This window comes from Vanrija pseudolonga, chromosome 4 (genome assembly GCF_020906515.1).
Source record: "Vanrija pseudolonga chromosome 4, complete sequence".
Lineage (NCBI taxonomy): Eukaryota > Fungi > Basidiomycota > Tremellomycetes > Trichosporonales > Trichosporonaceae > Vanrija > Vanrija pseudolonga.
In genome coordinates this window covers 327,682-342,313 of record NC_085852.1, presented here as the reverse complement: position 1 = coordinate 342,313, position 14,632 = coordinate 327,682, and the positions used below count along the sequence as shown (strand labels likewise).

Here is a 14,632-nt window from a genome sequence, read left to right as displayed (position 1 = left end):
ATCCATGGACTGGGAACAAGGATGACTGCTCGAAGTGGAGGTCGTCATACCACGTGGTCCACGTGGCTTCACAGTGGGAAATGAATGTTTTGATCCCGTTCTGACGCGCGCTCTTCGTCGCTGGCTGGTTGCTCTCACCTCCTCCACCTCGTTCTTCTCGTTGTCGTCTCGACTCTCTCTGCTCTCTCTCTTTCCTTCAACAACCCTTGTTACTCTCAGACACGCAGAAACTCGTTCGACTAGACACCGGCACGAGTGACTGTAGTGCCAAGCAGTAGCACCACACAAGTCTCGCTTCTACAAACGGGTCTTCATCAGCACCTTCAACCGCCTCGCCGCCGCCGCTCGAGTCCGACACGGCAACAGGCGACAGGATGAAGGGGCGCAAGTCTACCCGCAAGGTGGTGCCTCCAGTGAGCATGCGTGACGGGTGATGAGAGCTATCGTGACGCTGGCTGACACTCTTCCCCCTCGCCGCTCTTGTTCTGCTCGTGCTCTCGCTGCCTGCCGATCACTGAACATAGCCACCCGACGTCGAAGCCCTTATCAAGCGCCTCAACGATGCCGAGGACCAGGACCTCGTCTCCATCCTTGAGCCGGTCAAGATCTGGCGCTTCCCCCGCGGCGACATGCACGCCTGGGTGCCCATCACCAAGAAGTTCATCGGCATCCTCGGCAACATGCGCGACAGCTATGGGCTCGGCGCTGGCAGCTCCAAGCCTGCCAAGTTCCAGCTCAACGACTTCACTCCTCGCGACAAGGAGTTGACGCTTGCTATCCTGCACTTTATCCGTCTTCTGATGGAGAACTGCACCAACCGCAAGCTCTTTGACGGCTATGAGGTGGGTGGCTATTGTGTACCACTCTGACGGCAGGTTCTCGGCGACCTCCTCCTCACCAACGACCTCGATGTTCTCGAGGCGCTGCTCTACGTCTTCCTGAGACCGCTGCAGCAGTATCTGTCGCAGATGCCGACGACGCCGGAGCTTAGCAACATTCTCCGCCAGCGTCTTCTCGCGCTCGCCAGAGGATGGGACAGGTTCCACCTCGCCGGGATCGACCTGGTCGCGTACGCTTCGAACCCGGAGCCCCTCGTTCTTCCCGACGATGTCGCCACCCTCCACTTGCAGTTTTACCCGCCGCAGGACTCGACTGCCGCCCCCAGCTCGTCGCCAGTCAAGGCCACGCACTCGGCGCTGGCGGCACCGCACGAGACCCCGACTAGACCATCGCTTGGGCACGCCAAGTCTGAGCAGCGCGCCGCGTTGACGCCACTGCAGAACAAGATCGCCCAACCGGTGCTCGACAGCTCCATGGTGACAGTTGACCTTGGCAACGTTGCTCAGACGATGCCGAACGACTACCTCGACCGTCTGGCCGCGCTCGCTGAGGAGTACAAGATGGACGCCGAGGAGCAGCTCGCGGCGCTCAACAAGATCCGCTTAATAGTCCTGTCCAAGGACCGCGACACTCGCCGCAAGCTCCTCACATGCCGTCTCCTCGTGCTTGGGTGCTACAGTGAGTGAAGCCATGGCGATGGAGCTAACAAACCAGTCATCTTCTCCACCCAGGACGCTGTCCAGTCGAACATCTTCCTGTACGAGCCCGAGCTCATCACGCAGATCGCCGAGCTCCTTGTCCCCGGTCGTGACGTAGGGGACAGCGTCGTGGCGTCCGCTCTCGTGGCACTGGACTCGGCGTGCCACCACCGCACTGAGGTTCTCACCTCCATCAACGCCAACGTGAACCACGGCATTATCATGACTCTGCTCCGCAGCGTCGTCACCAAGCTCAACAACGGCGATGCGGTGTCCAACGATATCGTGGACGCCCTTCTCAGCCTGATCACCTACATCATCAGCCTGCCGTTCCACAGCAACTTGATCGTTGGCGCTGGCCTCATCCCCCTGCTTCTGGAGATGCTGCAGACCAAGGGCGAGCGCAGGTCACAGTACATCCCTCGTATCACCACGCTCATTGACCAGGGTGTGTACCACCACCCCCCTGCGCTTCAGGCGTTCACCAATGCCGACGGTGTCAACGTTCTCGTCAGCCGCATCAAGGACGAGGTCAAAACTGTCATTGAGCAGCCCCCGCCCATCGACCCAACTGGTCTCGTCAACGCCGACTCGCTGATTGCGTTCACCACCAATCCCCTCAAGGCCGAGCTGAGGTCCCTGTACCGCATGCTCCAGAGCACTGGCGGCGCCGACGGCTTCCGCAACGTCGTCGACACTGACCTCCCCAAGTCCCTTAAGCGCATCTTCACCAACTCTGACCAGTTTGGGCTCCGCAATTTTGGTCTGGCTATCAACATCATGTCGACCATCATCCACAACGAGCCAACGTCGCTCAGTATCCTCCAGGAGATGCAGCTCCCGCAAACTCTCTATGCTGAGCTCGAGAAGAAGATGCCTGAGCCGTTCGAGATCGTCTATGTCATGCCGAACGCTATCGGTGCGATCTGTCTCAACGCGGCGGGCCTCAAGGAGACTCTCGATCACTTTGATGTTATCGCCAATATCCCAAGGGTCGCCATCTCGTGGACGTCGGACGACGTCTCGGAGCGTGAGCACGTCACGTCGATTGGTGCCGCGCTTGACGAGCTCGTCCGGCACCACCCCGCCCTTCGCGCCAAGGTCCTCGAGTCGGTTACTGCGCTCCTTCGCGAGACCATTGAAGACGGCAAGAACTTCAAGCCATCCGCAAAGAGGGCAAACGAGTACGCCGTCGATCTGTCCGAGACCACATCGGATGAGGCCATGGACGTCGAGTCGGTCGACAACAAGGAAACATTGAACAACAACAAGCCCCTTACGCGGCTGACCAACACCGTCAAGCTCCTCAGCGGCCTCCTGCGCAACGCTGCCATGTGCCGTGAATTCATCAAGGACGGCGGTGTGGAGCTCGTGCTGAGCATCGCGGCCTTGCCCTGCATCCCCGTCAAGTTCTCCGCGACCGAGGCTGCTTTCGCTATCCCCAGCCTCCTCCGTGTCATGGGTGACCAGGAGCACCTCACGCTCACCGAGCGCCTGGTCAAGACTGTTCACCAGGAGCTCGAGGCTCTTCCCGAGCTGTGGAAGGACCCCGCTTCGGCCCGCGCGACTTGGGAGGGTCTTGCCACCGGAGACACTCCCACTGGGCAGGCTCATCTGTTCCGCAAGGCAGCGGGCCTCGCCATGATCGTGTCCTTCTTCGCAGACTTCCTGAGCCTGAACTTTGGCAGCCAGCGGAGCGGTACAGCTCTCATCAAGACTCTCGGTGTCAGCTCCGGGTCGTCGTTCATTCCCGACCTGGGTCTCCTCCACCGGGTCTGCCTTCAGGAGCACGTCATCTTCAAGGATCTCGTCCCCGACACGTCCTCCGAGCCGGCGACCCCTGCCCAGCCCAATCCGACGTCGCCAGTCGTACCTGCTGCCGCAGATGCTTCTGGGGCTGCTGCCCAGCCAGCTGCGGTGTCTCTTGAGGTGTCGACTACCACTCAGACTGGCGAGAGCAGTACCCAGACCGTGGGTCCTGCCGCAACCGCGGAAGCCGACAAGGCCAATAAGACCCCTACGAGAGCCGAGACGGTCCAGACTCTGGTGACCCGTATGCACGCGACTCTGACCAAGTTCTTCAGGGGTAAGTGTTGACGGTAATGGAGATCTCTAGCTGACCCGCCAGTTTCTGTTCGCCTGATCTTCAACAAGCGCGTCCCGGAGAGTTCTCACAAGGCTGAGGCTGGGCCACTCGCCCTCGCCATCTCCGATATCATCATCGGTCACCTCCAGTGTTCGTATTGTGTTGCCTCGTTCCGTTCTCTCGCTGACATCACAGGTTCTACCGAAGTCCCGCAGAAGGCCTTGGCTATCGACACTGCGGCTCTCGGCCTGGCGACCATGCTCCTGTTTGATGGTGGGTACGTGGTGTCGGAGCAAACTGACACATTTCAGAGCGCGGTGTCGACGGCCATCTTGCCACGACATTGTTCATTCCGTTCGACAAGAAGGGCGGCATGACGGAGCTGTTGGACAATGCGAAGCGCATCATCGCCGCCATGGATGCCATTCCTCTGACCGAGGGGGACGAGACACGTACCAAGGAGCAGACCAAGCACTACAACCAGGCGGTCAGCGGTGTCCGCATTGCCTTCTCCGTTCTTTCATCGTTCTCGTCTCCCCGCTCGCTCGTTGAGAGCCCGCAAACACACATCATCGAGCAGCGCGAACTCTCCCTCCCGAGTCGAAAGCGCTTCTCGGCCATCAACACCTTTGTCCGCTTGCGCCTCGACATCTTCCCAATCGCGCAGCATTTCTGGAATGCGCCATGGCTGCACACTTTACCTCTGCCTGTGCTACGAATCGGTGTGGCGACGTTCCTGGAGCTCATGGCCGGCAAGGGAGAAGAGATGGAGGTTACATTGGCCGCGCCTCAGATTCCCTCTGAGCCCGTTACTCGTCAGCCCACAGTGAGGCAGGTCGTCGCCAACCCGGCGATGGTTCAACAGCTCGTCGACATGGGCTTTGGTCGGAGCGCGGCGGAGCGCGCTCTTATCAGAGGCAGAAACAACGTCACCGCGGCGACTGAGTTGATCCTCACGCACCCGCACTTGTTCCCGATGGACGAGCCTGAACCGGCAGAGCCTGCAGCGGCTGCCCCCGCCGAGGCCCCGGCAACGGACGCCGCTCCGGCAGAGCCGGCTGCTGCTGAGGCCCCAGCCGCAGATGCGGAAGTCTCAACACCGCCGGAGCAAATTGCTTCTGGCTCTGCCCCGGCGGCCCAGCCCTCCACCGACGCGTCGCCAGAGGACAAGGAGTCTAAGGAAGTCGAGATGGAGGACGACTCAGCGCCCAGCCCCAGCGCCACCTGGGAGAGGCAGCGTGAGGAGCTCGACAGCCTGCGTACCAAGAGCAAGCCCGAGGTTCCCAAGCGCGCTTTGCAACTGCTCGACGAGGTGGAGGATCTTGTTTTCGACCTCCTCACTGCATTCCCGTCCGGCGTCGAGGGTGCGACCTTCATCATCAACAGTGTCGACTCGGCAGTCAAGGAGGTCGCCAACACGCATCGCGACCAGGTCATTGCTGCTCGCCTTCGTCTGCTTTCCGTCTTTGCTCGTGGAGGCACGCCCATTGATCTCCCGGTTGAGGACAGCAAACGAGCATTCGCCATTCTCATGTCTCTGTCGGTCGAGACTGACCCTCGCCCCAAGTGGCTCCCGGCGTATCTCCTCGCCGCCGAGTCAATCTTACTCATGACATACACAGTGTCCGAGGCCAAGCTGGGCGACGCGCCTACTAGCGACGTTGTCCGCACCGCCGACTTTGGGGACGCACCGGCTCAGCTGTTGACGACCTCCCTCAAGACCCTGACGGCAAAGGACCTTACTCGCGACGAAATCATGTCCTGCATGCGCCTTGTTGTTGTCCTCACCCGCCACAACGCAGCCGAGGTCGGCGCGGATGTTGTTCGCCCAATCCTGAGCAACTTCATCAAGCCAAACAAGAACTTGGCCGGCTGCCAGCCGTACCTCGCCATGGTTACGCGCCATGCGTTTGACAGCCTCGACACGCTGCGCGACGTCATGCGCCGTGAGATCCGCGAGTGGATGACGCCGACTAGAAACAAGGTCACCGACGTAAACCACTTTGCTCGTCAGCTTCGCCAGATGGCTTACCGCGACTCTGGATCCTTCCTGAACGCCGTCGAGGATGAATGCTCGCTTGTCGACCCTGGACCAGTGCAATCGGTCTACCACATCCGTTCCAAGCGAGAGGAGAAGAAGGCCGAGGAGACCAAGGGCGACAGTTCCACTCCCGCCCAAGCCCCGGCCTCATCTTCTGATCCCTTCCAGCGCTCGGGGGCAGACTCGTTTGAGAGCCACCCTGTCATGGACTACCTCGTCTCCGAGCTCGGAACAGCCTTGCGCACCATCCAGCAGGAGGAAGCGGCCAAGAAGACTGCCGCCGATTCCTCGGAACCCAAGTCGTCGGAGGCCGAGACGGATGCCTACGCCTACGCAGGCTTAGTGCTCTCGGTTATCACGGAGCTCGTTGGCTCTTACTTCTCGGCCAAGAAGGCCTTCATGTCTGCAGTGCGCCACGGCGCTCTGTATGGCCACGGCAAGGGCAAATCTGGCATCGCCGTCGTGCTCAACGACCTTGTCTGCTCGGCTACCCTGGCCGATGTACAGGACAAGACCAGCGGCACCAACAACGCTGCTGCTGCTCGGCGTCTCACTCTGTCGAGCTGGTCGACCTCGCTGATTGTCGCTCTGTGTGCCAACATTGTTGGCACAACCGACCTCAAAGACATACCCGAGGACCTCATCATCGTGCGAAAGCTTGTGCTCGACAGCGTCTCCAAGGCATTCAAGGACACGTACTCGTCAACACCCGACCCCAACGTCAGATACGGCAGACTTTGGGCTCTTGGAGAGCTTGTCTACCGACTGCTCACCTCGCGCTCGTCTGTCGTTCCCCGCCAGGGCGATGAGTCGAGCCTCCATATCGCCAAGACGATGCTGGAGAAGAGCTTTGTCGGCCTCATGACCTCTTCGCTTTCCGAGGTCGACCTCAACTACCCCGATGTCCGTAACGTTCTCGTGTCGCTCCTCAAGGCCCTGGAGCACCTCACCAAGATCTCGATCAAGTGGGGCAAGACGGAGAGCAAGAAGCGGGAGGGTAGCGCCGAAGTCGAGTCTGACGACGATGACGAGACTACTTCGGAGGAGGCCTCTGACATTGACATGTCCGACGAGGAAGACACCGATGGCCCGGATCTGTACCGCAACTCTGCCCTTGGCATTCTTGGCGGCGACATCGACATCGACGACGATGGAGATGACGACGACGACGAGATGGATGACGAAGACGAGCTGATGGAGGCCTTTGGCGACGAGATCGACGATGTCATGGACGACGATGACGGCACTGAGCCGTCTGACGATGAGGATGAAGATGACGAGCGTGACATGGAAGGCGACTGGGTGAGTGATGACTGCATACCCCTTGCTGACACTGCAGTCTACGGAAGACGAAGGAGAAGAGCACGACGAGGATGACCATGTCATTGAAGACGATGTTGAACTCCATGACATGGACCATGATGCTGAAGTGGCTTGGGACGTAAGTTTGCTAGGTTCGGTGGTAGCTTACATTTCAGCACGACGACATGCCCGAGGACGAGATGGAGGAGTTTGACTCTGAAGGCGAGGACGTTGTGGATGGCTTCATGGAGGATGGTGGGTTTTGAATATCCGCTTGGGCGCTCAAACCTCAGAATTCCGCAACGGTCTCGACATGGAAGAGGAGGACGAACTCGAGGATTTCGATGATGACGAGCTTGGGTGAGTTCCATGTCCGCCGATAAGTGCTCGGCTGACTCGTAACCTCAGCTTTGACAACATCGATGCAATGGAGGGCATGGTTGGCGGTGCCGCCTCTGGCATTCCCAACGGCGCCGGCGACAACTCTGGTCACTGGGGATGGCAGGAGCCGGCCGCTCGTCCTTCGGACCTGTCGCGCCGCTCGCGTCTCATGGGTAGGCGCTTCCGAGCCATTTCAGAGCTAACTCTCGCAGAAGTCGACGGCGCGGCTTCGTCATTGTTCGGGCTCCCGTCCCGCAGCACGGCAGACTACACCCAGCACCCGCTGTTAGCTGGTTCTCGCGGACAGGCAGTTCCCGGCCGTTCGCCCCACAACCCCTTTGGCAACCTGTCCAGCTTGAACGATCTCATTGCGTCCATCGAGGGCCTTGGCGGCCCCCAGGCCGTACAGTTCCTCGAGAGTGTTGTCAACCAGAGCCGTCACGCTGGCGCCGAGGCGATTCGTGTCGACCTTGCGCAGCGCCACGACGGTGGCTTTGGCCTTTCTATTGGAGGGCGCTCCTTCAGTGTCCCTCCCCCATCGCACCGCCAGCTACCTGCCACGGCCGAGGAGATTCAGTCCGAGTACAAGCCTCGCCCTACTCTTCAGCGTTGGCTCGAGGAGCAGAACAGTTTTCCCTACGCGTCGCCCGAGCAGCTGGCACGTCTGGTTATTCACCTCATCAACCGCCTCCTCCCGGCTGCTCGCAAGGCCGCCGAGGAGGAGGCTGAACGCCGGCGACTTGCTGAAGCCAAGGAGGCTGAACTGGCCGCCAAGAAGCGCGAAGACGAGCAGGCCTTAGCGGCCTCGGTCAACCTCCCTGAGTCGCGCCCTCTCACCGCGGTTCAGCTCGACGATGATGAAGACGACGAGGATGATGACGAGGACGAGGACGTCGACGTCGACATGGGTGAGTATACCTCAAGCAACGCCGCTAACCCGGGAGAAACCGACGAGGATGACGAAGAGGGTGATGAGGACGACGAGGCCGCTCATGACGGCCCTCGCATCACGGTCACCGTTCACGGCGAAGAGGTCGACATCACAGACACTGGTATCGACCCCGAATTCCTCAACGCGCTTCCCGATGACATGCGCGCCGACGTTATCGAGCAGCACAGACGCGAGCAGAGCCGCCTCACACGCCCAGCCGCCAACGAGCCCGCGTCCACGTCTCAGATCAACCCCGAGTTCCTCGACGCTCTGCCGCCCGACATTCGTGCCGAGGTCATCATGCAGGAGACCATGGAGACAGCACGTCGCAACCAGCAGGCGGCCCAGGCCGCTCAGGCTGCTGCGGCTGCCCAGGCTGCCGCTGCGGCCCAGCAGCAGAGAATCAACCTTGGTGGCCCTCTGGGTGCCGGCGGTCTGCCTCTGCCTGTCGGTGGTGGGCCTCTGTTCGATCTTGAACCTGAGCTCCGCAACGTCCTCAACAGCAATGACCTGTTCAACATCTTCTCTAGGGGTGTCGCTGGCGCTAATCCCCTCGGCCCTGGTGCGTCATCCGGCAGCAAGCCCAAGCGCGACGCCATTCAACTCCTCGAGAGACCAGGCGTGGCCTCCCTCGTTCGTCTCCTGTTCTTCCCCGAGGCAATCCGCAAGGGCTATCTTCTCCGTACCCTCGTCAACCTGTGCGAGAACTCCAAGACCCGCGCAGACCTTCTCAACCTGCTCCTGTCCATTGTTCAAGATGGATCAGGCGACCTTCCTGCTGTCGACCGCAGCTTCCAGCAGATGTCGCTCCGTGGTCTGTCGACACCAAAGGCTACGCAGACCCCGAAGGGCAAGGCCGTCGAGACGCCCGCGGTGGCACAGCCGGCAACTGCTGGCCTGTTCAGCCACCTGCAGAGCGATCACATTCCGACCTTTATCGCCCAGCGCTGCTTCGAAGCGCTGTCGTTCATTGTTGGTGCCAACTCCCAGGCAGTTACCTACTTCCTCACGGAGCATGAGCAGCCTGTTGGACTCAAGAAGCTGGCGGCGAAGAAAGGCAAGGGCAAGGAGAAGTACCTCCCTCAGACCAAGTTCCCCATCGTCATTCTCATCGGTCTTCTCGACCGCCCCACCATGCTCAAGACGCCAGGTATGATGGAGTCGCTCACCAGCCTTCTCGCGGCGATCACCAAGCCTCTCGCCAGTCTCCAGGTGCCATCGGCTACTACCGACGCGGAGGGTGCGCCCAAGGCCATCGAGGGTGCCTCTACTCCTGCTGTACCGCCCACTGTTCAGGATGCCGACGGCACCGCGACTGCTGCGCCAGCCGCGGCTGAGGCCGCTTCGTCATTTGCGGTTGTTCCCACCGCACCTGTGACCGACAAGACGCTCAAGGCGCCCGTCATTCCGCCCGCGGTTCTGCGCCTCGTCGTCAACTGCCTTACCATCGGCGACTGCTCGAGCCGCACCTTCACCCACACCCTCATCGTCCTGCAGAACCTCTCGTGCATTCCTGATGCCAAGGGCATCATCGTTTCCGAGTTATGCTCGCGCTCGCAGGCCCTTGGCGTCACCATCCAGGACGAGCTCCGAGAGCTCGGCACAGTGCTGGCCAACAAGGACCAGGAACTCGACAGCGTCACTCTCACCAAGTTCTCCCCTGCCAGCTCATCTCAAGCGCAGCTCCTCCGCCTGCTCAAGACCATCGACTACCTCTACAACCCCAAGGCTGGCGAGCCCAAGGAGCAGGAGAAGGACGATGAGCGCCAGGCGCGCGAGATCTTCTCGTCGTTCGACTTTGCGCCCATGTGGAAGCAGCTCAGCGACTGCCTTACGCTTGCCGAGGCTCGCGAGAGCACTGACCAGATCGCCGCTGTGCTTCTGCCCTTGGTCGAGGCTCTCATGGTCGTCTGCAAGCACACTCGTCCTGCCCAGGCGCAGGACGTTGTCATGTCACCCATGCTGTCGCCCACGACCCCGCCACCCAACGACCTTTTCCTCTCGTTCACCACGACCCACCGCAAGGTCCTGAACGCGATTGTTCGCAACAACCCGTCGTTGATGAGCGGCTCCTTCTCGCTGCTCGTGGCCAACCCCCGCGTGCTCGAGTTTGACAACAAGCGCAATTGGTTCTTCCTCAAGCTCAAGCGCAAGCGCGAGCAGCTGGCGTACCAGAGCATCCACCTCAACGTGCGCCGTCAGTACGTTCTCGAGGACTCGTACCGCGCTCTGGTCCACCGCGGCGGCGACGAGTTCAAGTTTGGCAAGATCAACGTCCGGTTCATCAACGAGGACGGAGTGGACGCTGGTGGTGTCACTCGCGAGTGGTACAGTGTGCTCGCGCAGCAGATCTTTGACCCCGACGTGGCTCTCTTCGAGCCCTGCGCCGCCGACAAGCAGACGTACCAGCCGAACAAGCACTCGTCGCAGGCCGTTGACAACCATCTCTCGTGGTTCAAATTTGTCGGACGCATTATCGGCAAGGCGATCTACGATGGACGTCTTCTCGACGCCTACTTTAGCCGCGCATTCTACAAGCAGATCCTTGGCCGGTCTGTTGACATGCGCGACCTCGAGTCGATCGACCCCGAGTACCACAAGTCGCTTCAGTGGATGCTGGACAACGACATTACCGGTGTCATTGACCAAGAGTTTACAATCGAGGACGACTCGTTTGGCGAGAAGAAGGTTGTCGAGCTCAAGGAGGGCGGCGCCAAGATCGAGGTCACCGAGGAGAACAAGGAGGAGTACATCCGCCTGCTCTGCGCCTACCGCCTCGAGAACTCGACCAAGGACCAGATGAACGCGTTCCTGTCTGGATTCTACGAGTGAGTTAACCGACGCTACAGGTAGTGCCTCGCTAACTCTTCAGGGTTATTCCTCGCCAGCTTATCCAGATCTTTGAGCCCGACCAGCTCGAGCTGCTCATCTCGGGCATCACGACCATCGACGTTGACGAGCTCAAGAACTCGACCCAGATGAGCGGTTGGAAGGGCAGCGACCCCGAGATCTCGTGGTTCTGGCGCGCCGTCCGCAGCTTCTCGCAGGAGGAGCGCTCGCGTTTCCTCATGTTCGTCACGTCGTCGTCGCGTGTGCCGCTCGGTGGCTTTAGCCAGCTGCAGGGCAGCTCTGGCACCCAACCGTTCCAGATCCAGCGCGTGAGTGACCGATGAGTCTTTTGTGACCGCGTGCTAACACTTCCCCAGCTCTACGGCAAGGAGGGCATCCTCCCCCAGGCGTCGACGTGCTTCAACCTCCTGTTACTGCCCAAGTACGCGTCGTACGAGCAGCTGCGCGAGAAGCTCCTGTTCGCGGTCACCGAGACGAGCGGCTTTGGCAAGGCATAATAGCGGAGCGAGGCCGCCGAGGCGACGACGCCACCACTCTCATGAATTCAAGAAGCAAACACACACACGGTCGAGTAGAAGGGCGGCCGTGTAAATGTACATCCACTGCATGCATATACCGTAAGATAGAGTGGGGTGGGGTAGTCGAGCGCAACAACTCCGAGTCACAAGGATACATGCGTGTGTGCGAGGCTCAGCCACACAACTACGTTTACAGAAAAGTGCTGCAATCTACTTCTGCAGCCACGCCCACAGCCTGCCAAGGACGCCGAGCCGCGCGCCTCCCTCCTCGGCGATGATGCGGCGCATGCAGTCCACAAGGCCCTTGTACGGCGGCAGCTGCGCCGGGCGGCCGGTAGCCTCGGCGTCGACGCTGAGGCGGGTCGACGCCATGCCGAGGGCATACAGCGGCAGGGCGGACAGGATTAAGAGGGCGCCGTACCCCGCAGCGGGGAGGTACGCCTCCTCGTCGACGCGGATGATGAGGAGGATTTCCGCGGCGTACAGCCCGACAACGGACGCCATGGTGAGGAGGGTAGCGGCGAACACGCCGGGAAGGGTGTACGTCTCCCACCACTTGACTTCGCGCCCGCGAACAATGACTCGCATGTGGCCCACGCTGAGCGGGATGGCGGCGACGCCGGCGAGCGCGAGGATGGGCGGCAGGAAGGCGAGGGGGAGGGTGAGGAATGCGCCGGCGCTGGTGGCGAGGACGAGGATGACCCCTGCGGCGAAGTATGCTGTGCCTAGTAGCGGGTCAGCACAACACAGCCTGAAAGCCAGCATCTAACGTACCAGCATACACTTCGCGCAGCCCCCCAGCAGCATACGTCGCGCGGATGCGTCGAAACACATTCGGCTTGGGCGCGGGCTTCTCGTCGAACCTCCCGACCGGGCGCCACTCTGCGCGATCGCGCACTGCCTCGGCGACGAACGGCGCCATCAGCCCAACGGTGAGCGGGAGAATGACGGCCAAGGGGTAGTACGCCGCTGGCTCGCGCAGCATCGCCGCGAACTCGGGGTCGCTGAGCATGCCGCCTAGTGATTGCGGGTCGTCGTGGAGTTGGGACATTGGGTGGTGTCGAGTTCGGGTTGGGTGGTGGGGCCTGTGAAATGGGCTAAACCAGTTAGGTACCCGTGTCACATGACGACTACGCACAGCCGAGTCCATGTTTGCGGGCAAGATGCGGCGCGCGAATGCCAAGCAAGCAGCACTACTCGTGGCTCCGAGGACAATCCACACGCTGCATGCAGTTCTGATGCATCTACCAGCCTACAGCTGTGCCGCGGCACGCCGCTCCAGTCCGAGCCCGATCCGCGCCGCCCCCTCTTCATTGCCTGATTCCGGTGACATGCGTGCCGAGCCCGGCTGGCCGGCTGGCTAGTCGCCACCCACAACGTCGTCGTCGCCGTCGACTCTGCCCATCTCCCTCCCATCGCTTGCTTGTCCCACATTGCACAATGGACGCACTCTTGGACCTAACCCGTATGTCCCCCCTCTGTTCTCCGCTAACGCAAGCCCACCCGCACGAAGCGCTCATCATCGCTGCCGCGCCGGCCACCTTGGGCCCGCCAACGAGCGGCGCGGACCCGCTCGCGCCGCTGCGGCGGCTGGCGCGCATCGCGCCGGCTGCGAGCGTCGTCGAGGTGCCCGAGGGACGGGGGAAGCTCGCGCTCGCGGTGCGCTGGGTGCAGGTTGGTGCAGCAGCCGTTGGGAGGAATGTTACTGACGCCGCTGCCGCCAGCCCGCCGACCTCGCGCCGCTCGTCGCCGCGCTCAACGCCTCCTCCCTCGCCAAGCTCGACGTCGACCTCCTAACGGACCTCGCGCCGGACCGGGGCACGCACGCGCCGGCACTGTCGTTCCTCCTCTCGGGGCTGAGCACGCCGTTGCAGCGATTAACGCTGCACGACGCGACGGCGCCGTCGGCGGCGTCGCTCGCGGCGTTCCTCGCCCGCTCGGGCACGCTGCAAAGCCTCACGCTGGCGCATTACCCCATCACGGTGGACAGCATTGCCCCGCTCCTTGATGCGCTGCGCTCGGCACCGGCGCACGCCCTCGCGACGATGCGGCTAGGCCACCGCCGCCTCCCGCCACCTGTGATCCGCGGTGGATGTTTCCTGCCCCCTGCTGTCCGACCAGACCCGGCGGCCAAGCCGCTAGCAGAAATCGCGGCGCTGCTCGAGGCCCGCGGGAAGGAGCACGAGCGTGTGCGGGCTGCTGTGCGCCGTGCGCTCGTGCCGGCACGCGTGCTCCTCCGAGCCAGCGGCGAAGGCGCAGTCATGTCCCTCCCGCCCGAGCTGCTGGTGCACGTTGTGCGCTTCACCACGCGCGATCCTGGTGCATTGAGTGCCGCGCAGCTGGCACGGCTGTGCACCATTGCCGCGGCGCGCGCCGAGCCCGTCGACGCAGCAGGGTTCGGCGCCGCGATGGACGCGGCTGTCGCCGGCGCGTTTAGGAGCGAGCGTGTGCTCGAGGCGCCGGCGAAGCGGCCACTGCCTGGTGTTTGTCCCTTCGTGCCCGTTGTCAAGTGCGGCAACGCGCCGGCGCTTGTCGAGTGGGGGCGGTAGGGGGTGTAGCATTGTAGAGTTGTATAGACTGCATGTTGTGCGTGGCGTTGTACGTAGGCCCGATGTATGTATCACGGATCGGGTGTGGGGTGAGGTGGTGTGGGGTGGGTGGTGATGGGGTGGTGGTCCAACGGCCACACCCATCAGCGCCAGCCCAAGCCCAGACACATGCATTCGGGACAACGCGCGCATCGAGACGTCACCGAGCCGCTGATGCATGCACGCCGCCAAGCACACCTCGCACACCTCACGCGCCTCGGCCTGGCCGGCCCCACCACACGAGATAGCAAGTAGCCGTGAGTACCGCGCCAGTCGCCACCGCGCGTGATTATCGCGCACGCGCCAAAGTGGCATGACGTGACGATTCGACCGGGCGGGTGCGGCTACGACTGGGTACTTATGCCACGGCGTGGTCCTTCTCCAGGCTGACTGCAGC

At 61.8% G+C, this 14,632-nt stretch overlaps 3 protein-coding genes across 4 annotated transcripts; 2 read left to right on the top strand and 1 right to left on the bottom strand.

The window, feature by feature from the left end:
- The first annotated feature begins 180 nt into the window (after positions 1 to 180).
- Positions 181 to 11,756, top strand: ptr1_1 (E3 ubiquitin-protein ligase ptr1). 2 transcript variants are annotated; one of them, XM_062771919.1, is made up of 15 exons: positions 181 to 413; positions 525 to 842; positions 876 to 1,518; positions 1,555 to 3,624; positions 3,667 to 3,774; positions 3,820 to 3,897; positions 3,936 to 6,967; positions 7,005 to 7,106; positions 7,144 to 7,222; positions 7,261 to 7,327; positions 7,376 to 7,521; positions 7,561 to 8,256; positions 8,293 to 11,107; positions 11,152 to 11,437; positions 11,486 to 11,756. In XM_062771919.1, the coding sequence occupies exons 1-15, from the start codon at positions 375 to 377 to the stop codon at positions 11,624 to 11,626; spliced, it is 10,620 nt and encodes a 3,539-aa protein (XP_062627903.1). In that variant the 5' UTR covers positions 181 to 374; the 3' UTR covers positions 11,627 to 11,756. The 2 variants fall into 2 exon arrangements, with proteins under 2 accessions (XP_062627903.1, XP_062627904.1); XM_062771920.1 differs by having other exon boundaries at positions 7,376 to 8,256.
- A 27-nt stretch (positions 11,757 to 11,783) lies between these two features.
- Positions 11,784 to 12,734, bottom strand: LOC62_04G005386 (uncharacterized protein). The gene is made up of 2 exons (XM_062771918.1): positions 12,422 to 12,734; positions 11,784 to 12,372 (listed from the first exon to the last, which is right to left on the bottom strand). The coding sequence occupies exons 1-2, from the start codon at positions 12,696 to 12,698 to the stop codon at positions 11,858 to 11,860; spliced, it is 792 nt and encodes a 263-aa protein (XP_062627902.1). The 5' UTR covers positions 12,699 to 12,734; the 3' UTR covers positions 11,784 to 11,857.
- A 380-nt stretch (positions 12,735 to 13,114) lies between these two features.
- On the top strand, positions 13,115 to 14,196 carry LOC62_04G005385 (uncharacterized protein; the record flags this gene model as incomplete). The annotated part of the gene is made up of 2 exons (XM_062771917.1): positions 13,115 to 13,321; positions 13,372 to 14,196. 2 exons carry the CDS (start codon positions 13,115 to 13,117, stop codon positions 14,194 to 14,196), a joined length of 1,032 nt encoding a protein of 343 aa, XP_062627901.1.
- Positions 14,197 to 14,632: the final 436 nt, after the last annotated feature.